Consider the following 27,411-nt stretch of genomic DNA (forward strand, 5'->3'; position numbering starts at 1 on the left):
TTACCGATCGTCACATCTTATATGGCTGCTTCTGAAAATGAAGCATGGACTCAATAGCCGCACCAGATGCCCAATGCTCAATATTAAAGTATATGAGACAAAAGAAAAACAGGCCTATTACATAGGAGTATTTTGAATAGGTCAGAGCAGTGACAAGACATGTATTGCACAAGTATAGCATCAACATTTTTGAAAACACAAACAGTATAAGCACTAGCAGTATTAAAAATTTTCACCTGCGTTCCAGTGCACCAGACACTTAAAGATGGATTATGTGAAGTGCTTAAAGTATTAAATAATAATAATTTAAAAAAAAAAAAAAAAAAAAAAAAAAAAACATTCCTTAGAGGCAGAGCGATATGAATGCCCACATAAAAAAAGAAAAAAAAAAATCATAGTTTTGTCTTTTCTATTGGGTGATAAAAAAAGACCATATAATCTGGCAGATTTGTACAGTTGTGTGGCTCAGTGAGACTTTGCAGGAAAACTTCCTCTCCAAGATGCCTTCTACTCAATATGGCGAAGCTCTTGAACGAGACATTAGAGGTTTATCGGGAGTGTTGGTGAGCCCAAACCTTCCTCCAGCCAAGGCACAGAAGAAGGGGAGCATCGCTGGGCTGCGCGGCGGTGGATTCGTCGAAGTCGCAACACGTATAAAATTATAGACAGGACGACGATGAAGAAACACACTAGCAATAAGTAGTGATTGTTGACAAATGAGAAGCTGTGTCTCCAGTGAGCGTGCACTCCTTTGAGACTTTCTTGCTGTATGTCCCTGGAAAAACAAGGCCAAAAACAATCTTATGACATCAGATAACTAAAATCTTGGCAAGCAGACTTGACTGAATGATTCCTCTGAGGCTCACGCGGCACAAACTTTACCATGGGTAAACATGGAAAAACGACGCCAGCTTTCATAAGTACATAAAACTTTGAATAAAACCACAGTGAGAGCAAATAAACAGTTCTTGCTGAAGATGATCTTACCTCAAAGGTAGAAAGCGTGTTCGGAAGAGTATTGCTCCCAGGGTCCACTGGACTTCCTTATCGTATACCAAAAATGCAGTTTTCAGGTTTTTGTAGTCAGAGGGAAAAGAGAAGCCAGTGTGTAAGACTTCATACATCCATGCAGATTTAAAGCACTGATACCTGTAGACAAAGAAAACATTTACTGCGAGCAGATATACGCGTGTATGTATAGCATTCCCAGAATATATGCTGAGGTGGTTAGTATAAAATGGCCTCTAGAGAGTTAATACATTAGTGCTGCAACAATTAACTCAGAGTAATTCGATTAAAGGGTATTATAATACTAAGGGGCTGTGAGATATCAATAGAACCGTTATGTGGCAATATTAATAAAGTTAAAAAAAATAAATCACATTCATTAGCAATTATCGAAAATAGATCGAAAATTACGAACATTTCCGAAAGTATTCCGAAAACAGCCGAATGGGGCGGAGACGTCACAACAAGGAAACAAAAGGTCGAGGCAGGTGCCATCGTTGTTTATCGGCGAGAGAGTTGCGTTCGTGTTTTATCAAAAAAAAATCGCTAAAATGGTTCAAACCTGTCATGCTATGAGGTGTACAAATACCCATTTGACGCAATGTTGTACCCATGAGTTCCCGAACGCGACAAAAAAAGCTGGACTACGCAGACAATGAGTAAAGTTCGTCCGTGCTAAGAGGGCTAATTTTGCAGACCCAGCCTCCGGCACGGTTTTGTGTGTTGCACATTTTACACCTGAAAGCTATTCCAACTATGGACAAATGAAATCAGGTTTTGCTAAGAAATTGCTGCTGAAAGCAGATGCGGTGTCCACCATACACGCGCAGCCACCTAAATGTCCCGAGATATCAAGAAAGAGGACAATGACTGGCTCTGATGAGACCACCACACCACCCCAGGCTAACCAAAGGAGCGGAGCAGCCAAGCTCGAAATGGCCAGAGGGAGTACTCTTTTATAATAAAAAACATCACGCATTGGATATAGGACTGGACACATGTATAAGTTATCGCTCATAAAATATATAGAACAAATCCTCTAATCCCATTCATATTAGGGATGTCCCGATCCAGGATTTTGCACTTCCGATCCGATACCGATATTGTTTTGCACTTCCGATCCGATACCGATACTGGCCGATACCGACCTATCTGAGCATGTGCTAAAATTTAAAGTTATTTAGCCTCCTTACTTAGTTGTCAGACTCATGTTGAAAAAGGTTTTAGTACTCTTGATAACAACTAGTCAGCTGAATTAGGCGAGTTTGAATAATACAACGGTTGGTAACAAGAAACTGACCTATTTATTCAGTGACAAACACAAAACATTATAAATAACAAACAGAAATGGCATAGTCAGTCAGTAAAACGTGCAAATAATATTGTAAACGGTCTTAAAAAAGCAAAACACACCAACAACCTCAGTGGAAAATCCCCCAAATCCCCCAAGCTATTAGATGCTTTTAAGGTTTCGTGCATTAGTTAAAAAAATTGTATAAAAAGCCTCTCAGGTTTAAATAAACGACTATTTCAGTATCAAGTTAACCTTTTAAAACAGTAAATAAAATACTCGAGTCCCCATTCTGTATCAGCAGCTTTAAACTACATTCAATTCATTTAATTTTGCGAATCAACTGTTAAAGTTGTTAAAATTGCTCCCGTTATTCCATAATTTCCCTTCTGTCTACTTTCAACATTTGAAAGTTTTAAAACCGTTTTGAAGATAGATTCAAGTCAAGATTTTGCCGATTTAGGAGTATTTTAGATAAAAAATTAATTAGGTTCGCTTGGAAGGTTCACAACAGCCTACTAGGGAAGTCTTCTGCTTTAAGATGGCGGCTGTTTACTAACGCATCTGGTTTTCAATACTTCAATGTTGCTAACGCAGTCGAGTCTGTTGTGTAGCATCTGGTTCTATATACATATGATATCTATTATCTCCAGTAAAAGGACGTTGACGTAGTTTGTAGCAGCTGTCAGCAGCAGTCAGGTATTCTTGAGTTTTTTATCCAGCGGCATGAGTTGAGCTAAAGCCGTGAGTTGAGCGTTGGCATTACCCGGGTCTAAGACAAGTTATGTTTTCTTTCGGGACGCAATGCGGTCAGTTTCTCATTGACCGCGCTGTGTATTAGTTCCGCTTTACTTGACATATTTCAATAATCGGAATTTGGATGTCTGTGAATCGTTCTCGAATCTTCCACGGCCGAATCGCGTGTTGGATGGTGTGTCTTTACTCACGTGAGGTAATGGCTCGTCATCCAGAACGAATTCTTCGGCAATGACTCTTGTTATTCCCTGGGCTTTGGGACTGTCGAGTGCCAGTTTGTCACGCATAGCAAAAGTTTCTGCCAGTGTTAGTTGCGTAGGACCTTTCTTTTTGTCTTCGGTTTTCTTAACATACTCTCCATAGTGTTTGTGGTGGTAATTGGCTAAATGCTTGATTAGGTTGGTTGTGATAAAACTTCTTACAGCTTTACCAATACGCTTGACTTTATTGTGGCATATGTTGCTCTCTGCCTCTTCGTCTTTGTCGTCCTTTAAGGTGAAATGATCCCACACAGCTGACATTTTTACCGATAAAGTCTCTCGGTAACTTGGGAGACGGTAATGTAAATATAGCGTGTTGAAGGTGTGCCGTAAAATGCGGATCAGATTTTAGGGAATCCGAAGCAAAAACTGGAATGGATTATGTAAATCGGTGCACTGGAAAACCCGGACCAGAGTTGAAAATGCAACTGGATCGGAAATCTGGATTAGAATTTTTCCCGTGTTCTGATCCGATACCGATGCACATTTTTTGCCCATATCGGCGTCCGATCCGATCCAAATATCGGATCGGGACATCTCTAATTCATATTTGTGTCTATTGGCAGAGCGAAAACCTATAGCACAATAAATGATAATTATTCTATACATTACTTATTTTGCGGTCACGGTGTATCAGCTTCACAAAAAGAAATGCAAAACAAACCATTCGGTGTTTCCCACATGATCTGTTGCCGGTGTTTCATCAGTGTGATTGCTCCCCTCAATGATCCTTTCATTAGGCTGCAGTGGCTTTCGTTTCATTAGGCTGCATTGGCTTTCGTTTGGGCTCAAATTGATAACCCAAAATACCAAAGAAAGGTTCATAACTCTCCTCGTCACCATTAGAAGAACGTTCGTTACGTCGGATTCGTCGCTGCAACTAGAAACAAAATTGTCTGCCATCATCGCCGCCATTCAGTACTAAGCACTGAGCCGGTTGTTTCCTTGTTGTGATGTCACGCACACAATATGCTAGTTTTCCGGGATCTCGGGCGCCGGTCGTTTTAGCTTGACAATCGGTCCAAATTTCTATCATTTTCTTGGTGTTGCAATGTGTGTAATTACACGAAGTGGCATGATATGAATCCAAAAGGCATGCATTTATGGATAAATGATGGAATATTAGCATTTCCCCAGGTGTTGTAATACCCTTTAAAAAAAAATAAAAAGCTTTTTAAAAAAAAAAAAATGTTTTGTTTGTGACAGAAAAAGTGCATTACTTTGCCTGAATTATAAAAAAAGGGGAAAAAAATCTGAATTGTAAAAATACAGTTGAGGTATATTTTTGCCGATTTAATTCTGAGAAGTAAAATTTAATCAAATCAATAAATAATAATACATTCAAATTGATTACCAACATAACTCATGAGAACAATATGCCAAACCATTTGACCGGAAAAATTAAAATTAATAGAACAAAAGCATGTCATTGGGCAGAGGGACAGTTTTTGTTGCTTATTTTGCACTGAGAAACTTGGTATGCCACCTTATATGATGCTACCAGTGCTCGCTGGTTTACTGATGTAATACTGACAAAACGGGACGATTGTTGGCAATATTCGGCACGTCTTTGCTAAAAAAAAAAAAGCGGCTTATTAATGTGATTGGAGTGTAATGTTTTTAAGTGTCGTTTTAATTGGTTTGGTTTCCTGTTGTCGATTGCAAATATTTCTAGACACAGACTGGTCTTTCTTCATCTCCCACTGTATTAAAAGTCAAAGCCAAAAGCTACGTCATATTTCCCCGTCTTACCTCTTCATATCTCCAGTGCTCTTTTCTGTGCACTCTTGTTTGGTTAAAAAATACCGCGCACACTTTGAAAATGAGAGCGCCACTGCCACCCAGTGTGGATGTGCAATTACACTTTATTCTAATACGGCAAAAAAGTATGTTCCCCAAGTTCACATGCACCACCCTAGCATTGCTGGAGGGGGGCGGGGGGGCACATCCGGGGGGGGGGGGCACACCCCACTATTTGAGAAGTACTGGTTTAGAGTGACGTAATGGCTTGTTTAATAGTTCTAATAATTGTAATACTTGTATTGATTTGGGTGGATACACTGCCCTCTAGTGGCAACTATAATATGCCATATCTAACATAGGGCTGAATCCAGCTGCTCCCTGTTAAGACCAACATAAGGTATGTTTTTGTTTGAGCTAATATGTTCATGTATTTGTTATTTAATTTAGAAGAATACTGTGCAGTTTATATGGGAATGTGTGTTTGAACGATTTGTTAAGAGCATTGTAAAAAAAAAAAGTTAGCATTTTATAGCATTTAAGCTTACGGACTTTTGCTATGCAAGCTAGCCAATTGTTCTTTTGTTGCACCTATATCCTCATTTATTATTTTTTTAGTATCGTTGTTAATTTTTTTTAATATCATTTGAGGCTAAGCTCCGGTATTTCAATTTGTTTTTAAATACAAATATTGCCCTCGTGAAATAAAAGTGCAATTCTGCATAGTTTGAATAAACACTCAGGAATTTTATTTTGTATTCGTATTTAATGCTCTTTTGAAAGTAATTTTAGCAAGTGAATTAAATATTATTGCAAGGATAATCACATTTGTTTTACATATCCTAAAATATATTCTGGAACGCATTAAATGTTCGATATCCGATTATTCAATTATTTGAACTAACTGACAGATTGATCGATTACCTAAATAATCCATATCTGCAGTCCTATAATACAAACTTCAATTGCTCATCATTATGGGCGCACAATGAGACCTTTGGGTGAAGAACTTACTGGAGTCTGTGGAGATCAGCATGGGACGCGTACAAACCCGAATCAAAGCGTTCCCTCAAAGTCTTCCACTGGGTGGCACAGTAACCCTGAAAATGTTCAGATATATTATCAGTAATTCATCACTAGAAGGAAGCTTGCTGAACCGAGTGTGTATCCTTCTACCGTGACAACACTCTTATTAGGGATGGGAACCTCCGGGTACCTCATGAAACGACACGATTTGTGATACAAGGCTCACGATATCAATTATCTCATAACATGGCGATACGACATTTATTGATACATGGATCAGGAAATCATTCTACAATATACAATGTATTGATTTTTGGTCACTTCCTGTTGATTTTGGGGCATTTACAGATAACTGATAGATTTTGGGTTACTAAACAGCAGTGGTGGAATGTTCCAGAGTAAAGGTACTTCGTTATGGTACTTAAGAAAATTTTTTGTGTGTCTGTACTTTACTCGAGTACATCCATAAAGTGGTACTTTTTAGTTTTACTTCACTACATTTTACAGCACTAATCTGTACTTTTTACCCAACTACTTTTCAAACTGTCACTTGCTTTGCACGTTAAAATAGTGAATTTATAATTTTGTTTTCATGTCAACGGCGCAATCGATACGCCCCATGTAACCATCCCGTAATTGAGAGCACTACAGGCAGCAACACGAGTTCACGCAAGATTAGGCAGGGGAACAAGATAATGACCAATAAAAACCATCAGTGAGAGCAGCACGCCTTCAGATGGGTGATAAACACTTTCGTACAGTAAGTGGGTGTATGCACCCGATAGTTGCTTGCAATCTGCCATTAAGCTAAACAATGGAGTTTTTTTTTTTAGCTAGTCAAGCTTCTGTTTAAAATGCAGTCAATTTTATCGCCTGTTTTTTCCATTCTGCACAGTTTAAAAACAAGATTGCGCAGTCAATGAATTGTCTGGTTCTTTGTTCTTTGAATATTAGCTCAGATCTCTGTATACTGTAATGTCACAATTTTGCATTAGGAGAAAATACTTAATTCTTAGAAACTTGTACTTTTACTTCAATACTTTTTGCCTCTGTATCTGTACTTTCCCTTACGTTAAAAAAAAAAAAGTGAGTACTTCATCCACCACTGAACAGGAAGTGACCCGGGAATGTTCCCAAATGAACAGGAAGTGACTAAATCAACAACAAGCGACTCAAAATCAACTAGAAGTGCCCTGTGAATGCCCTAAAATTAACATGAAGTGACCTATAAATAGGGTTGGGCATCGTTTGAATTTGAACGGTGCTGTTTCCAAAAGATTCTTGATTCCGATTCTTTTAATAGGCAGGGTAAAAAAAAATGTGCAGTTTGTATTAATTTCTTCTCGATTATTTTTCACATACGAACTTTCAATTAACTATGAAATTTTGCTTGGGCTATTTTTAACTTGTATATAGGGCTGTAACGGTAGACAAAAATCTCGGTTCGGTACGTACCTCGGTTTTGAGGTCACAGTTAGGTTCATTTCCAGTACAGTAAGAAAACAAAATATAAATGTGCTAGTTTTTTATTACACATGTTTTCGCTTTCAACAATAGGAACATTAGCCTATACAAAGCTAGAATTCTGCTCAAAAAGTAGTGGGTATTTAAAGATGATAATCCACCAACAATTTGCCTTCCAGACCCCGCGTATTGGTCAGCTTTGTTTCTGAAAGAAAGACGAAAAAAAGTCCTGTGCTAAAGAGAAAAGCAATCCCAATGAAAAAGACTTTAACATGTATTTTACATATGAAATGCCTCAATGAATCATTTTCTTATGAAAGGTTTTCAAAAGCTTTATTGGTGGATTTTCTCAAGTTTAAAGCGCCACACAGAAATTAATAAATTTAATTGTGCAAGCAGGATCTGTGTAGTATTATGTAATTACAGGTGTTTTAGCTCATTTCAATTTATTTCATTTAAATGGGCTATTATTTATTTGATTATATGTTTATATTTTACAAATGTGATGTAGTATTCATTTATATTGTATATTTTATGTTGTATAACTTTAGTTCCTATGTGAATATTAGTTCCTACTTGTTTTGTTGTGGTAGGAGGGTTTTGTATTGAACACGGGGCCGTGTTGTTTATTATTATAGCAGAGAGGACAGCAGTAATTCAACAAAGACAAGTCAACTGTGCCCCGATCTACCACTCAAGAGATCTGATGGCCTCAAAAAGTGAGTTACGATTGCATATTAGTTTGGTGTTGGTTATTAATATAGCAGAGAAGACAGCAGTAAATCAACAAAGACAAGTCATCTGTGCCCCGATCTACCACTCAAGATATCTATTGGACTCAAAAAGTGAGTTACGATTGCATATTAGTTTGAAAATTGACCGGATCCACCGTATTTTTACACGAGTGACTTCCGGTCTGCCCGATCCTAGCTAGTAGTATTGACACAGGAGGGTCGCGTCTCGCATCAAATAATAAACTGGGACGCGTCTAACACGCGGCCGCACTGCGACTGGTGTGCATTGGCTGATTGACTTTAACGCCCGCGTTTCACTGCGTTCTCGCAGCGGCCATGTTGTCGCGCCGTTGACGTTTCTGGGTTATACTGTCCTACTTTGTTGGTCCTCATTATAGTAGAGAAGACGGAGTGAATATAATCTACACAAAGAAACTGTAACCCGATCGACTCACAGCCTCGAAAAGTAAGGGTTATGTTACATCAGAAACTCATTCGGTACGCCTCCAGTCCAAACCGAGCACCCCAAACCGAAACGGTTCAATACAAATACATGTACCGTTACACCCTTACTTGTATATGGTCATTTTCCTTTGTGAAGTTGAGCCAAACTTTTGAGCGCTGCTGCGCCGTGTCCATGGTTGAAATCAAGTTGCAATGCACAAACACACGCGTCTTCTGGCTGCTTCTTCGTGGTGTTCAGCAGCTACTTTTCTTCCGATCGGCGGTCAAGGGCTCAGGGCACCCAAACATGTAATCGAAATTTAAAAGTTCGAACGGTTCCGGAAGCATCGGAGTATTAGTCCATGATCCCATCGATGCTCGAAGCCCAACTCTACCTATAAATGCCCCTAAAAACCCGGAAGACTGGCTGTGAATGCGGTTTCTGTGGCATTGACGGCGCTAGACGTCCAATCTATCTTTGACACTCACTGTCAAAATGGGTTGGACGTCTAGCGCCGTCAAAAGCAATTCATTAGTTGCGTTAACTTATGAGTTGCTATTAGGGTTGGGCATCGAGCATCGATGGGATCCGGTTTTAAGACTCCGATACTCCCGGAATCGTTCGAATTTTTAAATTTCGATTCCTTGTTTCGATGCCCTGACCGCCGAGAGGAAAAAAATTGTTCGAGTTCAAAGACTGATATTTATATACAAATTAAAATAAGCTTTCTAAGAAGTTCATTTAATCTAAAAAATCGTCGAGAAGACTTTAATATAAACTATGCAATTTTTTTTTACCCTGCATTTTTTTGACGCTGCCTCTTGAAAGAATCGGAATCGAGAATCGTTTGGAACCGGAATCGAAACGTGGAGTCTGAATCGGAGCCGGAATCGCTAAATTTCAAACGATGCCCAACCCTAGTTGCTATTCCAGAGGAAGATTTTTGTAGCAACCTGTTGATCCCCCTTCCACCTTTTTTTTTCTAAAACAGTGAAGCCTTTTTAAAATGATATATCAATTCTTGGCACGAGCATATCGATAACCTTTTGGTACACAGACGTATCGCGATACATCACCATTTCGATATATTGTCACACTCCAATTACGCTAATGCATTGGGGAGAGGGAAGTTGTATGTAATATTTGTTTACACAATGAATTAGTGCAATGAGTTCTTAATTTGACACAATAACCTGAAAAATGGTCATGTTCTGCTCTGTTGAAGAAACAGCGTAAATCTGTTCCAATTTAATGATAACATTATACTGTGTTCTTGATATCGCTTGCCTTTGAAGACAATAGAAATCCAATTGTGTGGTTCTATTTATCCTTCTACTGTGAATTTCAATGAGTTCATCAGTAGTAGACGTCCACTCCATTTGAACTGGGAGGCCTGACAGCAGCCCTCTCATTTCAAATGGATTGGATATCTATTTCCGTCAATAGCAGCCAATGAGTTTTCATGGAAAAAACAAAACATATGTTCTCCCCTTACTTAGCCAATTGCAAATGGCTGATAAGATCAAAATGTTTCAACACGAGAACCTCTTTAAATTTTTGACATCTAGTGTTACTTATTATTTTCATGAGGAATGTCGCTTTTTACCTTGGCGGCCTGAGCATATTTGGAAGCGTTATAGTCTCCGCCCATGCGCAGAACGTCCTCTGTGCAGTAGTAGAACTCCGAAAAGCCATAAAACTGGCTGTTGTTATAATCGATGGCCGGCTGGAAGATGCCGCTCAGAGAGGTTTGAGTCTCATTGGTGCGGTTGAGGAAAGGTTGAAGCACACGTCGACACTGATCGAAGTCACCTGTGCCGAGCACATGGAGCTTCTGTTCGGGGGCACCGATCTGATCCAGCAGATCTTTGGGGAGACAAGGGTCCAGGAGGGGTGACTCTGCCATTTCGCCAATATGCTGACCAAACAACCTGGCAAAATGGGATGTTTATGATTTTGAAATGAGTCCGGCTGTTAAGACTCAACCCGTGGCGCTCACTTATTTCGAGTAGCAGTGAGTTTGATGATGCTTTCCTCATAACTTTGGCGTGCTGCATTTCCTCCATAACCCAGGAAGGTGGCGACATACACACGGTACACATGATCTGTGCGATGGGCATCACATCCCAGATTAAATTCTGCAAGTAAATTCTTTGCCACTTCCTCCTTTGGGGAGAGAAAAAAAAAAGAAAAAAATAGACTATTAAATGGCATCATAGAGTGGGTTAATTTTTCACAATGCATTTAAAATAACGGGGATTCTGGCATAATCGTTTATAACATATAAATATTAGTCAAATGTTTTTACTACATAGATTAAATAGAACATGATGCTATGAATACATGCATCTTACAGTAAGTGATGGAGAGCAGATGATTTCCACAAGACAAGAATACTGCACACGGTGTTTTCACAACAAAAAGCAGAAATAAGGACGAGCGACAGCAACCAAAGAGCACAGAAAAACAGAATTGGTCGTGGATAATAACCTGTTGTGGAGATGTAAAGCTTACAGTTTTGGGCACTTCAAATGCTATCTGTGTGGAAACTCCGCCCATGTCCAAAACACCAGCTGTCCTTTTTCTCACCAGCGCCTCCTGTTGATCACCACCCGGTACGTTGACCTCAACAACAGCTTCTCCATCTTGACAACAAAAGTAGAAGTGCAGCCAGTAATAACTGTGACTGAAAATCCTGAACAACTAAATTAACAAATCCACATTATTGTATGTAAAAATAGACAAAGCATTTAACCCTGGTGTACTTACCATTGTGAGCATGATTAAATTTTCCAAGAACAAAGTTGATTCCGATCCACGCGTAGACCCCTGACCAATGAGAATGCATTCGAAAATTAATACGTAGTCCCCGGGTTGCAACGTACCCGACTTAGGCGGTTTCGACTTTGCGACGCCGGAATCTCCAGTCATTTTTTCTTTTTGAAATAATGTTGATTTTTGTTTTGTAATACACGCTTTTATTTTGGTGCAGGAAGTGTAGAGCAGGTAGTACTTCCGCACGCGAGTATGAGGGCATGTACACACAAAGAAGAACGTATTTGCACGCAGAACCACACAAACGAGGAAGAGCCATTTGCTCCCACTAAGAAAGAGGGGAAGAGCTGCAAGCCTGTGTGCACATTTGTTGCCTGTGAAGCATCCAGAGGTAACACCCGTGTAAAACACATTTTGTTGTATTTATTGTGCATTTTTGATTGTAGTCGAATACTTGGGGCGAGTTGATGTAATTGTTTTTGATAATGTGCGAACGCTGATACATGCTAATCGTTTCTGTGGATTGTTATTTTTGTATTAGCTAGTTATAAAGGCAAATTTGAATTGCTGTTTTTGAAGATGAAACTGATTTCATTTTTATTTTAGTTTCAATCTACAAGTGTTGATGCAATGAGCAGCTGAATAAAGTCAGCAAACCAAATGGACATCTGACATGGTCATTTCAGAGCTTAGCTCACTGTCTAGCTAAGATTTAGCTCCAACATCTTGGCGAGGACAGTACAATGACGTCTAATACACGTTTCTGGATAGTTATTTTTTTTTAGATTTAGGGTTATTTTGGGGTACTTAACGGGTTAATTCTGACTAATTCCGGCAAACGTTCTGGCTAAAAAAAGCGTCTCAAAGAATTTATTTCAGCCAAATGGGGTAACACTAGCTATTAGGTGGTAGAGTGTTCTTTTTCCTCAGTTAGAATATGCATTTTTGTTTAAATATTCGGTTTAATGAGTAAAAAATTGTCAATTTTTGTTGCTTACCTGCAATTAAATCACTTTTCCAGAGATAAAGAAAAACCAGATCAGACATTAATATGGGAACATTTCTTAATAAAGAACTGAATATTTCATGGAGTGTCCTTATTTTTTCACATGACTGTATATGGCTATCTGTCACTTACTTCCACTGGATTGACAATAACGTTTGAAAAATCCACACTTGAACCAGAATTGCTGAAAAACGCTACCTCCTTCATTGGGCTCAATGCCAAATCTGCTGAAACCGCTCATTCTCTGATGTCATCACCTAGATGGAGGCGCCAGAGCGCTATTATGGCAGGAGGAGCTAAAGGGCAGATTTAAAAACGCATTTCTCATCATCTGCGCTCTGCCAAATAGTTGTATATAGTTGAAATGTCTCAAAATATGATTTTAATTCCAATTATAATTTTATTTAAGATTGTGTTTGTCATGGCATATACACTTTAAAAAGGGAAGTGAAAAAGAATTCACGTTTTTTCCCCCCATTTTTATTTAAAGTCGGTAGAATTTTTTTTTTTTTTTTAAAGGTAAATTTACTGTTATTCTTCGTTTTTTTTTTAATGATCAAATTTTGAAAAATGTAATAAAACAAATATATATGAGAGTTTTACTATAGTAGTTTGGTTAGATTCAAAACTACCAGAAATGGCTTTGTATCATTTTTACCTTCTTGCTTTCCAGAAATGACTTCGACGTGGGAATCTGAGAACAGGAAGTTGAAGTGCACAGGGATGTCAGTTCGCAGATCTTCTAAAATCGCCTCTTGTTGACTGATTTGTAAACAACAGAGCAGTATAAATTGCAACAAACCCACATTACCCATCAAGTCAAAGAACCACAGTAATTCCTAACTAGGGGTGACAACCTATGAGTACCTCACGATATGATTTGCAATATAAGCCCCACAATAACGATAATCTCACATAAGGCGATACAACAATTATCGATACACGGGTTAGGAAGTCATTCTAGGATATTCGACAAAACAAGCTCTTTTCACCCTTTTGCTGTCAATTTTTGAATATCAATGTCCTCAAATGAAAAGGAAGTGACTCAAAATGCACGGGAAGTAACCTGTAAATGCCCACAACAGACTGGTTGTGAATGCTCTGGTTTCACTACCATTGATGGTGCTAGATGCCCAATTCAGTCAAAATTAATTGGACGTCTTTCGCCGTTAATGGCAGCCACTGAGTTAATGTAGACACTAGTCAGATGGAAGATTTTGGTAGCAATCTACTGTTTTTTTCTTTAAAATAGTGACACCCTTTTAAAATGATACATCGATTCTTGGGCTAGAAAGTTTTGTGATATATCACCTTTTTGGTTAATTGTCACAACTAGAGGCATGCGAAATTTCCGATTCTTAAATTATTCGCGATTCGGCCGTGGAAGATTCGAGAACGATTCACAAATATCCAAATTCCGATTATTAAATTATACCAGGTAAAGCGGAAATAAAACACAGTCAGCGCGGTCTTTGGGATGCAATGAGGAACGGACCGAGAGTAAATATCATGTTTAACTCATGCCGCTAGATAAAAAAACAATCATACCTCACTGCGGCTGACAGCCGCTACAAACAACGTCCAGTTGCTAGTTGATACAAACATACGGCTACAGTAGATATCATATATATATGTAGAACTAGATGCAATATGACAGACAACGTCAGTGTCAGACCATGTATTATTGAACAGAGATGCGATACGACAGACTTTCTGGCATAAGTAAACAGCCGCCATCTTAAAGCAGTAGACCTCTCTAGAAGGCTCTGTTGTAGCGAACCTAATTAACTTTTTATCTAAAATACTCCTAAATCGGCAGAATCTTGTCTTGAATCTATCTTTAAATGATGAAATAGTTTTAAAACTTTGACAAAAGTAGACAGAAGGGAAATTATGGAATAACGGGAGCAATTTTAACAACTGTAACAGTTGATTCACAACATTAAATTAATTGAATGTAGTTTAAAGCTGCTGATACAGAATGGGGACTGGAGATTTTTATTTACTATTATTTTTGTATATTTGTGTACTGTTATATGTTAACTTGATACTGAAATAGTAGTTTGGTTCAGCCTGAGAGGATTTTTGAACAATTTTGGAACTAATGTACAAAACATAAAAAAAACAAATAAATAAATAAATAAAAAGGGGGGGGGGGCATCAACAATCGTTTTATAATCAAATCGGAGCCTCTGAATCGTAATCGAATCGTTAGGTGCCCAAAGATTCCCAGCTCTAGTCACAACTCTAGTGCAGATAGATTAATTTGTACCTTTGAGGCAGAATTCTCATTCCAGCTGTGCACAGGATATAAAGAGGTGTCTCAATGTGTTTGTTTTTGGGAATGTGTTCAGCTGCAAAGCTCAGCAGTGGATAGATGTAGTCGCTGGCTTTCTCTGGTGTTTGAGCCAACTTGGAAATTCCTAAAAGCAACACAATGGGATGTCTTAGCCTAACAACATTGCACACGCCAAGCACTACCAAATTTACCTGGCTTAATTTTCATGACCACAGACTTCCGATTTTGATCCCTCATTTGGCGAATGTTCAGGAGCTCATGGGGATCGCCGTTGTGCCTTGGCCAGCAATACACGTATACCCTAGAACCGCTGCTGCCACAATCCACCACCAGTCCATAGTTCAGGTCTGGATTGGTGGCGTCTGTCGAATCCACGTCAGTAACCCGAGCCAAGTGCCTATGAAAAGCAGAATATCGTTAAAATTCATCAATAAGCCAAGCCATTTTGGTGATAAAATAATTCACAAGACAAAGATAAACCATGGAAATATTTTGAATTAAATTAAGTGAACATGTTTTTGTGCCATTGACGGTAATAGATGTCTAATGATTCGACTTCTATCGCCATCAATTGCAGCCAATGATTTAAACCCAAATCTGCATGACTGAAAATGAGTAAACCTATGGAAGTGGTTTTCCTTTTTTATCCAGCTGGTAGGCAACTTTCCAACCACAAGAACCAGGTAAAATGCTCCCAGTAGAAGGAAGAGCAGCCCAATGAAGATCAGCTGCCTAAATGATGGTAGCAAGAGGCGTTGAAGTATCTGGGATGTCATGCTGAAATGCCAAGATGCTGGGAAGAGGCAAGAAAAACTGAACCTAAGAGATAAAGGAAGGGACATTAAGTGCACAGAAGGTAAACCAGCTTTCAAACAAGTTATTCAAATTTTTGGGGACATAAGCGAAGACAAACCTGCCCATCATGAAGATCGTTCTCTTTGTCTTTGTTTCATTCGAGTGAACTGATTAGTCTGTAGAATGGATGAATTGGCTCCAGCTTTCGAGGCACTCCATCCCGCTTCATTCACGAGTCCCCACGACCTGAAAGAAAATTCGGACGTTTGTAATAAATTTAATTTCTCTGGGATTTTTGAAAGATGTTGCTGTAATAGTTAGCCCCTACAGCGGCTTCACCGTCTGTACTTGCTTCGATGCGGAAATTAAGCGTAGATGAACAGAATACTAACGAGTGTCAATAATAAACCAGCAGCAGCTTGTTAGCGTGGCAACATTTTTGACGTTGTTTGCGCGTGTAAATCAGCTTAACTCACGTTTAACAGTCGTCGGCGTCAGTAGAATAACTGTGCCCAGGCTATGTCCTAATTATCTCAAAGTTATATTTATAAATTCCAAAGTCCTTCATATTTGACATCAGACGCTAACCGGCTGACGCGAACGAGTGCTTGACAAGCATACTGTCGCAACACCCCGCCCGGCGTCGAATCTACCGGAAATACTGAGAAGAAGAAACGAAGAAGAAGAAGAAAATCGAAGAAGAAGAAGAAGAAAAACGAAGAAGAATTTGATATAGATACCGTACGCGGTTCAGTTTTTTCATCTTTCCGTGGTCGTTCAGCTTTCTACAACATCACCATGTTAAAGGAGTTGATAAGGGATCGACTCATTGCGGCCGCCGACGAAATCTTCGGCCTCTTGGAAAGAACCGTAACGTCGTACGAGGAGCAACTTTGTCGAGCGAGAGAGGAGAGCGAACGACACCGACGACAACTCCAAGCGATTACCAAGACTCAAGTTGTCGTACGCCTCGAAGGTTCGATGATACTACACCTCATGTTTGATAATTGTTCATTGATTTGAGCAGCATAAGCAGATTTAGATTTCAGCTGCCTAACGGTGACACCTTGATGAATATAAGCGTGCCATTTTTTATAGGGTGCCATTTGTGTCACCAGTATAAATTAAGCTTTATTTTCACCAAAGTTGGATAAATAGACTACGCGGCGAAACGAGCAACACTATGCTCAGTGCGCTTGCGCAAGCATCTGCACGCATGCGCACATGGGTTAGAAGCGGCGGCTATTGTTTTAATTTAGTCTTTAAGAACCTTCTCATTGCCTCAAAAATACTTTTTGCATGTGTTACCCTCTCATACGTTTAACCATAGTGTTTTTTTTTTTTTTTGTGTGTGTTAAGCTTTGAAGCAGTTGACCACATTAGTCACGTAGCGTATTAGGCTCGAGCGTATGACCTGGCACTCGCGAGGTTTCCGCCGCTATCGCCATTGTGGAAGATAAACTGAGGCATTTCAACACAAGTCGCTCTTTAAAAATGGTTGGAAATTATTGTGCGGTAAAGAATTGCAACAACCGATCGAATAGAAAGGAGAATGTACAGCTCGACGGAACACCATTGAGTTTCTTCCGGATCCCTACATGGAGAAAAGGCGAGGAAAAGCTCATATCTGAACTTACCAAACGTCGAAGAATGGCATGGGTGGCCTCGATCAGAAGGAAGGGCATAACGTTTGATTCTCCAGTTACACACTGAGTTTGCTCTATGCACTTCCACTCCGGTAAGTTCATTTCGTTTGTTTACGCAAATTTCAGTAACTTTACGCCCTAAGTCGGCCTGTTGTTAGCTATTGCTACAGCTAAACAACTAGCATGCATACATGTGCATTGTCTTCATAAGACATAATTCATGTCGTTGCTAAATGAAAAAGCTGTAATATTTTGACGTGAGAGAGTGGCAAAGAATTTGTACAAAGGCTACATTTTATGCAGCAAAAGATTTGTACATCCGTGGTCACAGACTAATGTAAATACACATTGCCTACCTTTGCTAGAAAGATGGTGTTGCCGTTTGCTATGGTCATAAAGTGAAGATCCCGCACCCATCCGCAGCAAAACTGTTCGTAGCTTTGTAGCGATTTGTAGTTTCGGAATTGCTGATGAGTGTAGTAACATATACCAAACACTAAATACAGCATGATGTCCATTTCGCGTAGTGGTGGAAGCTTGTCGACATCTTTATTCCATTTGTGTTCGGCTTGCTCGTGAGGGTCAACATTGTTCACATCCTTAAAATTGCTCACATATCTGTCCTTCGCCGTGGTAACAAGTTTGTCTCTGTATCGAACTGGCAAGTATTCCTTACTTTTTTCCATCTTTGGTTGCCGCTAAGTTTAAATGTCCCGTGATGCTTCCGCAATGGTTGCGTTGTCGCAAATCTCGCATGATCCCGTGCTGCTGTGACGTAAACGCTCGAGCCTAATTTAAACCGTCCTTATTTCATATAACTACATTTAAGTATTTTCTCAAGGCATTTTTAGTACGTCCTGCCTGTATGCATCTAAAAAAAAAAAAACAAGTTTAGAGCGCACGGTAGTACTTTGGGTGTCAAAATCGACTAATGTAGAACGTTTCGCCGATGTAGGAGATAATGGAGTTTTGGCAGAACTCCGTCTATTCTAACTTTACAGACTAGAGATGGCCCGATCCGATATTTGGATCGGATCGGACGCCGATATGGGCAAAAAAATGTGCATCGGTATCGGATGGGCCGACACGGAAAAATTCCGATCCAGACTTCTGATCCAGTTTTTTGAAAATCCGGTCCGGGTTTTCCAGCGCACCGATATACATAATCCATTCCAGTTTTTGCTTCGGTTTCCCTAAAATCCGGTCCGCATTTTACGGCACTCCTTCAGCACACCACATTACCGTCTCCCAATTTACCGAGAGACTTTATGGATGAAAATGTAAAATGTCAGCTGTGTGGGATCATTTCACCTTAAAGGACGACAAAGACGAAGAGGCAGAGTGCAACATATGCCACAATAAAGTCAACCATGGTGGTAAAGCTGTAAGAAGTGTTAATACAACCAACCTAATCAAGCATTTAGCGACATACCACCACAAACAATATAAGGAGTATGTTAAGAAAACTGAAGACAAAAAGAAGGGTCCTACGCAACGAACACTGGCAGAAACTTTTGCTATGCGTGACAAACCGACACTCGACAGTCCCAAAGCCCAGGGAATAACAAGAGTCATTGCCGAAGAATTCATTCTGGATGACGAGCCATTATGTCTCGTGAGTAAAGACGCACCATCCAACACTTAGAACCACGGTACAACATGCCCAGCCGTCATTACATCCTTGAGCGATTCGGCCATGGAAGATTCGAGAACGATTCACAAACATCCAAATTCCGATTATTGAAATATGTCAACTAAAGTGGAACTAATACACAGCGCGGTCTTCGGGACGCAATGAGAAACTGACCGCATTGCAATATAAAAACATAGCACAACAAAGATAATTCACTGTATGAGAAAAAATACATGGCGTCTCAAATAAACTTGATTTACTTCATTATTGTGTTATCATTCAATACGTTTTCTTGAGCGCCATTTTGTCCAGTGACGTCAGATTGAAACAACTTGGAAGTCGGGGTAGTTATTTTTTCTCCGACTTCGCGACTGGGACCTCCCAGTTCGAGTGGCGTTCCATTTATATTTTCCTAGTCGGAGGTCGGAAAAGTCCGACATCCCACTTTTCTGGAACGCAGCATTAGAACCACGGTACAACATGCCCAGACATCATTACATCCTTCAGCGATTCGGCCGTGGAAGATTAGAGAATTCACAAACATCCAAATTCCGATTATTGAAATATGTCAAGTAAAGCGGAACTAATACACAGCGCGGTCTTCGGGACGTAATGAGAAACGGACAGCATTGCGTCCCGGGAGTAAACATCATGCTTGTCTAATAGATATCATATGTATATAGAAGTAGATGCAAAATGACAGACTTGACGCCGTTAGCAATAGAGCTGGGAATCTTTGGGCACCTAACGATTCGATTACGATTCAGATGGTCCGATTCGATTCTAAAACGATTATTGATGCACCCCCCCCCCCCCCTTTTTTTTTTTTTTTTTTTTTTTTTTTTTTTTTTTTAAATATTTTGTACATTTGTTCCAAAATTGTTCAAAAATACTCTCAGGCTAAACCAAACTACTATTTCAGTATCAAGTTAACATATAGCAGTAAACAAATATACAAAAATAACAGTAAATAAAAAACTCCAGTCCCCATTCTGTATCAGCAGCTTTAAACTACATTCAATTAATTTAATTTTATGAATCAACCGTTAAAGTTGTTAAAATTGCTCCCGTTAATCCATAATTTCCCTTTTGTCAACTTTCGACATGTGAAAGTTTTAAAACTATTTAAAAGATAGATTCAAGTCAATATTTTACCGATTTAGGAGTATTTTAGATAAAAAGTTAATTAGGTTTGCTTGAAAGGTTCGCTACAACAGCCTTGCAGAGAAGTGTACTGCTTTAAGATGGCGGCCGTTTACTACGTCTGCATCTAGCTTTTTGTAGATGTGCTGCAAACGCTACCGCTACCGTAGTGCATCGAGTCTTATATAAATGATATCTACCGTAACATTATGTGGATGACGTACTTTTGTGCCCCAATTGCCACAGCACGACAGCAAATGGCTCGCAGCAGGAATGCAAACTGCCACAACACGATCCCCAATTCCTAAACCGCGATTGCAAATTGGCAAAAGCACGAATCCCAACTGCCACAACACGACAGCAAATAGCTCGTAGCACAACAGCAAACGGCTCACAGCACAGCAGCAAAATCACACAACACAACGGCGAGTGGCTGACCCGGAAGTTTAAAAAAAAAAAAAGAAATAAAAACAAATAAATAATGGAGCGTACCAACTCTCTCAATAACAGAGGGGTGTCCTAATAACTAGCACGAGCATAACACAAATTCGGGTCCACTTTGCAGTAAATTGGGGGCTTAGAGGGACGTCATCATCTAAATCAATATCTCAAACCCCATTAGCCGCGGGAGCTAAACTGAGGAAAAGCTACGAGTGACGTCACCGCTCGAAATTAATATCTCCATAAAAGCATAATACTGTATCAACAAAACTGTTGCAGCACAAACGATTGACATAATTTTTATTTTATTTTTTAAACTTCCGGGTCATCCACTCGCCGTTGTGTTGCGTGATTTTGCTGCTGTGCTGTGAGCCATTTGCTGTTGTGCTACGAGCTATTTGCTGTCGTGTTGTGGCAGTTGGGATTCGTGCTTTTGCCAATTTGCAATCGCGGTTTAGGAATTGGGGATCGTGTTGTGGCAGTTTGCATTCCTGCTGCGAGCCATTTGCTGTCGTGCTGTGGCAATTGGGGTTCGTGCGTTTGCCAATTTGCAATCGTGCTTTAGGAATTGGGGATCGTGTTGTGGCAGTTTGCATTCGTGCTTTTTTCTTTTGCAAAGCGTTTACAATTGGGGTTCGTGCTTTTTTCTATTTGCAAAGTGTTTGGACTTTGCATTTCGCGTGACACCTCTCGGCAACCTTATTAGTCTTACCTGAGGTGGGGAAAAAAAGCTACACTGCTCAAGTAGGTCGAAATCCAGCGTAGGGCTACTGCTCCTTAAAACATTGTTTTATTTTCTCCTTGAGATAACTTGTTGTGATTTGATTTGATTTGACTTAGAACACATCCATAACTGAACAATATGGATATGCAGGTAAAGGTAACCAATAGTGGTATGGAGGACCAGGAGTGCAAAAATTCAATAAATAAATACACAATTAAATAAATAATTAAAAGTGTCATTAAAATGCTTTTATTTCAATATTTATTTATTTATTTCAATTTTTATTTATTTATTTCAATTTTTATTTATTTCAATCCATATTTATTTATTTCAATTTATATTTATTTATTTCGATTTATATTTATTTATTTTGATTTTTATGTATTTATTTCAATGTACATTTATTTATTTCGAATTTTATTTATTTATTTCAATTTTTATTCATTTATTTAAACTTTAATTTATTTATTTCGGTTTTTATTTATTTCATCATTTATTTATTTATTTATTTCAACTTTTATTCATTTCACTTTTTATTTATTTCATTCTTGCACTCTTGTTCCTCTGGAGGTGCAACCATGAAATAATTTTATCTGTCACGTTTGCTCGTCAAAGTTTCTAACGTCTGATTGGTTGCCCAGCAAAGCAAGTCTTAACTAGTCGATCTCAGATAATAGATTGACGCCTGAGGCGTTGGCTAATTTTTATGTACACCCGATACATAAAGTGGCAGTGTAGATCCGTATAATCTGAAAAATAATTGCTCCCTCAAAATCACAAAGACGACGAAGATTAGTAGCGTGGTCAGTGTAGCGGTAGTAGGCTTTGACGCATTTCGCGTGTTGTCCAAGCAAAACATACATATGTCCAAAATGTGCCCAGAGCTGCTCAGAGAAGCAGCAAATTTAATCGAGGACACTCTGAGAACTCCACCAGCAGCCCATGGTGGAGTCCAGTCTGTGGCTTCTACATCGCGCGGGCCAGCGCCTTTAAACGGGCTGATGTCTGCATACGGGAAACTCTAGTATAACTCAGAAGTGGAACGGTCCTTGGATATTTACCAGATTTTATTTGATTTTTTATCAAGTTTTGAAATAAGGCTTAATGACAGAAATAACTAGCAGTTTTCTAAGTAGTTTTACTCTGAACTCCGACATCATTTTTACATGATAATGATTTAATTTGGGTCTAGGGGTGCTCCAGTGTCTCTCTAAAGTGGACCCGTTATCGAACAGGTCACCGTTTTTTTCCCCATATATTTAATAAAGGGACTTGCGCTCTGAAGCCACGTCATTGCATTCTGAAGCCAGCGCATTGCATTACCGTAATGCACATAATGCAAACAATAATCCAAATGAGGGGCGGCTGGTTTGACTTCGTTTTTAAGAGTGGAGGCTGGCTTGACCGCAGTTCTAAACTATCGATATCTGACAGAGCCGAGATGATGCCAATAACGTTAATTAATTGCTCTGTTTTGTTGGACACGTACTCAGGGTCCAAATGTCCTGCTTCAATTTGTTCTGAGAACTCTAACATGTCCCAAGAGAGCTCATGCAAAATCTCAGATAATGCCGCCATGTTGGGAAGAAATGGGACATGTTGGGACGACGCAATCGCTTCTTACTCCATCAACTCAAACCCCGCCTAGTTCACGCCCGCCCACCGAGTTTGATGAGCCAATGACAGATAAAATTATTTCATGCGGCCACACGGGGAACAAGAGTGCAAGAATGAAATAAATAAAAAGTGAAATAAATAAATGTTGAAATAAATAAATAAATGATGAAATAAATAAATAAAAATTTAAATACATTTTGAAATAAATAAATATAAAATGAAATAAATAAATAAAAGTTGAAATAAATAAATAAAAGTTGAAATAAAAAAAAAATCAAAATAAATTTTGAAATAAATAAATATAAATTGAAATAAATAAAAATTGAAATAAATAAATATAAATATAAATAAAAATTGAAATAAATAAATAAAAATCGAAATAAATAAATAGAAATTGAAATAAATAAATAGAAATTGAAATAAATAAATAAATATTGAAATAAAAACATTTTAATGACACTTTTAATTATTTATTTAATTGTGTATTTATTTATTGAATTTTTGCACTCCTGGTCCTCCATATTGTGGTTCTTCAGTTTTATTATTATAGTTATTCTTTGTTCCGCAGCCCCTTTGAGCTCAATTTGACCCCCTTAGAATGCTTTAAAATGCACCAAAATCGGCAGGCAGGTCAAGACAGGTGAAATCTTGGATACCGTGTAAAGACAAATTCCAAATACACTATGTAGCGCCAAGCGCCCCCTAGCAGTCATTCGTTGCCTCGCCGACGCTTTGAACCCTACTTTGACCCCCTCAGAATGCTTCAAAACTCACCAAACTCAACAGCCAGGTGAACAATGGTGCAATCCTTGATGAAATATAAAAAAAAAAAAATAAATAAAAAAATATGCGTAAATGTGTGTAGCGCCCCCTAGGAACAAACCCAACATTTCATTTTTTTTTTAAGGTGAAAAAGGCGGTAACAAAGCAAAGGTTAAAACTTTGAAAACATTACTACTATATGAATGGAATACCATATGCGGTGCCCAGACTGAGTACTACATTCAGTTTTCTTTGGGTGAGCAGAGCGTGTCCGTGGGTTCCACAAATGTAAACAGCAAGATGGCTGATCGCAACAAGTTGGTTTTTATTTTGGCCATCTAAAGACTTTTTGACATCCAGCAAACCTGCCTTCATGTAAGCAATCAACTAATGGAGGAAAAACGACAGCTAAGGTAAATAGCACACATTGTAAACTGCCTTCTTTAATTTTACTATTGACGGTCTGCTTTTCGACAAGCAGCGTCATTTTGTTGAGTTACGTCGGATTGAAGCAACTTGGGAAGTCGGGATACGTTTTTTTCTCGACTTCGCGACTAGGGCTTCCCAGTTCGGGTGGCGTTCCAATGACATTTTTCCTGGTCGGAAGTCGGAAAACTCGACAGATTTCCCACCTTCATCGAATGCAGCATCAGTCTACTGAGTCTTGACTGAACAACGGCAAAATGGTGAAATGTGCATTTAGAGGCTGTGGAAACAAGAAATGGGAAAATGAAAATTTACACAAATTCCGTATGACAAAAAGGAATAATATAAACTGTAGTTACTTGCTGCTAGCTACAACATAAACACACCGGTGGAAAAATATCACTCCGCTCCTCAGCCTGTTCCCTGCAGAGCTGCTAGATTACAAATGTTGCTCTCAATACTGCGGTTATTGACGTGCAGTGGTGAGTTTTAATAACTTCATCCTGAAAACATAGCCAACACTATTAATTGCATGGGTCATTGGTGATTTTCGTGCGTGCATATATTGGTTTTATTAGCATTCTAAGACTGAATCATTGACTCGTGCTAGCTTAGCCACTCCGGAGCCCTGAAACTAACAAATAACTAACAAACTGCACGGAATTCGTTAGTATTAAACCCCCACTAACTCGAAGATTAAGCTTAATCTAAAAAAAATTTAACTTCCCGTTTAATGACATCACTCTTCTGCGATAACATCACACCAAGTGGCGGGAAAATCAACTGTGCGGAGCAATTTTATTTTTGACCTCTTTTAAAAATCAGGTTTTGCAGTTTTATGAAATACGTTCAGTGTGGTTGATCATGTGTCCACTCTGGTAAAGCTATGGACCAAAGAAATTAATTGACTCATTTCAAAATGTAAAATTCTAGATTCCTCATCAAGCTATTATGTTAGCGAAGCTAGGCTGAGAACAAACTTTTGCACAAAATGTCCCCTCTATCAATCCAAATGGCACTGTGTTTTTTTCTGCAAGCAACACTGTTAACTGACAGGCTAATTCAGTGACCTTTGAAATAATTAGCCCATTTTATTATTTATATCTGATTGTATGGTGGGTATTTTTTTGTTTAAAGTCAATAAAGAAGTTCAAATCAAGTAAAGGTGTTGTAATGTGATGTTGCTTAAGTATTTGCAGTAGAGAAAGAGTTGGATTTTAATTTTCCATCTCAAATTTTTATTCCGGGAGGATGGATTTGGTTGGTGCAGCAAAAAAAACATCTCTAAACAATAAACATGTTTTTTTCTTTTTTTTTACCCCCTTGTGTCCTGCAGATGCACAGCAGCTAATTGATGGCCAGGAGCAGCATTCTCCCCAGTTGCTAGAGATGGGAAATCCATCGTCCATCAATGTTCAAAAAGAAGAGTTGAATCCTGCGCCTCCATATGTTAAAGAGGAAGAGGAGAATCTGGAGTTCCCTCACATTAAAGAGGAAGAGGAAGTCAGCAAGTTGTCACTGCCTGGTGTCTCTATGGAAAGTGAAGCCACTGAGTGGCCACAGCTTCAGCCTCATAGTTCTAAAGGAGACCACCATGAAGGACCACAATCAGACAACCAATTCGCTGCAATGCCAGACAGGCGCAACATGGAAGAATTTGATACATCCGTTAAGAAAGAATGGAAAGACTTTATGGAACTTAACGACTCGCCAAACATTTCACCGTCTTTGCTTTGGGAAACAGGGAAATGCGTAATTCGAGGCAAGATCATCTCATATTCATCAGGTTAAAAAAAAAAATAGAACAGAAGTTGGAAAACGAATTAGAAATAAAAATCAAACAACTGACTGAGGAATACGCCAAGAATCCGACAGACACTACCAAAAAAGAACTCTTCAGTACCAAAGAACGGCTCGATAGCATTTTGTCTTAAAAAAAAACTCAGTTTCTGCTACAACTATAGTACGATATACCATCTTTGAGCATCCTAACAAATCCGGGAAATGTTTAGGAAACCAACTTGAACGTAACAAAGAAAAAACATTAATTACAACAGTACAAGATTCAGCCGGCATAGCACAATAACCAGAGAAAATTAACGAGACCTTTTATAACTACTACAAAAATTTATACTCGGTGACGAATTAACATAGCAGAGACATTGACTTATTTGTTAGCAATCTTGACATCCTTCAAATAACTTTAGAAAGTAAACAATTGCTAGATACCCACTAACCCTCGCCAAATTATGAAATGCCTTAAAGGACATGCCAACAGGTTGCGCACCGGGGCCCGATGGGTTCTCGACATCATATCTTAAACATCTTTGGAATATGCTGGCACCACTTTTGTATAGAATGGTACAAGAAATCAGTGCCAATGGTCACAATATGAACACCGCAGTAATCAAATGACTGCCTAAAGCGGGGAAAGACCTAACCCAACCAGCAAACTATAGACCAATATCCTTAATGAATACAGACATGAAATAAAATGATTGCAAAGGATTTAGTTGCTAGATTAGAACAAATTCTCCCCACTATAATTCATAATGACCAGACCGGCTTTATTAAAGGACGTAACTCTACGAACAATATAAGACGACTGTTAAATCTCATTAATAGAGTACAGAATAATGAAGAGAAAGCAATTATTCTCTCAATGGACGCAGAAAAAGCATTTGACAAAGTCAAAAATACTGAATACTGAAAAAAATTGGCTTTGATGGGCCATTTATCCGCTGGATAAGAGCATTCTACAACATCCCAAAAGCCACTGTCAACACAAACGGGGTCATTTCACAAAGTTCTCTCTTCAAAGGGGAACTTGACAAGGCTGCCCCCTTTCATCCTTATTATTCACTCTTATGTATTGAACCATTAGCAATTGCAATAAGACAAAACGCTAAGATTAAAGGGATCCGCTCGCAAACATCATAAACAGAACATAAAATTAACTTATACGAAGGTGATATATTATATCTAGAAAAACCAGAATCTTCCCTTCATGAGGTTTTTGAACTTGTAAAGAAATTTTCACAAATATGAGATTATGCTATAAATCGGTCAAAATCAGTGATAATGCCCTTACCAACAAACTCATGGAATCCTGCAGATCAAAATCTAAATTACAGTATTCCAATAGGGAACATAAAGTATCTTGGAATCAACATTTCACCAAAATTTACAGAATTAACTAAGCTAAACATACACCGCTCTTAGCAAAAATATGTGACGATTTGATACACTGGAATAATCTACCCATCTCATTTTTGGGCCGGATAGCGACAGTCAAGATGAAAATATTACCACAAATAAATTACTTGTTTTCAATGATCCCCTCTAAACCCACTCAAAAATGGTTTCAAGACCTAGACTCAGCTGTCACAAAATTCTACTTTAAGAACAAGAAAAACAGAA

At 38.8% G+C, this 27,411-nt stretch overlaps 2 protein-coding genes across 4 annotated transcripts in view; one reads left to right on the top strand and one right to left on the bottom strand.

Moving 5' to 3' along the window:
* entpd4 (ectonucleoside triphosphate diphosphohydrolase 4) lies at nucleotides 1-16,764 on the bottom strand. 3 transcript variants are annotated; one of them, XM_057832159.1, is made up of 13 exons: nucleotides 16,345-16,764; nucleotides 15,718-15,845; nucleotides 15,426-15,623; nucleotides 14,996-15,201; nucleotides 14,778-14,928; nucleotides 13,164-13,267; nucleotides 11,494-11,553; nucleotides 11,215-11,369; nucleotides 10,724-10,890; nucleotides 10,331-10,655; nucleotides 6,070-6,155; nucleotides 988-1,149; nucleotides 1-775 (listed from the first exon to the last, which is right to left on the bottom strand). In XM_057832159.1, exons 2-13 carry the CDS (start codon nucleotides 15,726-15,728, stop codon nucleotides 541-543), a joined length of 1,860 nt encoding a protein of 619 aa, XP_057688142.1. In that variant the 5' UTR covers nucleotides 15,729-15,845; nucleotides 16,345-16,764; the 3' UTR covers nucleotides 1-540. The 3 variants fall into 3 exon arrangements, with proteins under 3 accessions (XP_057688142.1, XP_057688143.1, XP_057688141.1); XM_057832160.1 differs by having other exon boundaries at nucleotides 11,239-11,369; nucleotides 16,076-16,764; XM_057832158.1 differs by having other exon boundaries at nucleotides 16,076-16,764.
* The window catches only part of LOC130913496 (uncharacterized), a 19,213-nt gene continuing 8,089 nt past the window's right edge, over nucleotides 16,288-27,411 (top strand). The window contains exons 1-2 of the mRNA XM_057832161.1: nucleotides 16,288-16,575; nucleotides 25,328-25,777. Of these exons, the coding sequence (XP_057688144.1) occupies nucleotides 16,398-16,575; nucleotides 25,328-25,777 (628 nt within the window). The 5' untranslated portion in view covers nucleotides 16,288-16,397. The remainder of the gene's footprint in view (nucleotides 16,576-25,327; nucleotides 25,778-27,411) is intronic.

The sequence above is a fragment of the Corythoichthys intestinalis genome, chromosome 3 (genome assembly GCF_030265065.1).
Source record: "Corythoichthys intestinalis isolate RoL2023-P3 chromosome 3, ASM3026506v1, whole genome shotgun sequence".
Lineage (NCBI taxonomy): Eukaryota > Metazoa > Chordata > Actinopteri > Syngnathiformes > Syngnathidae > Corythoichthys > Corythoichthys intestinalis.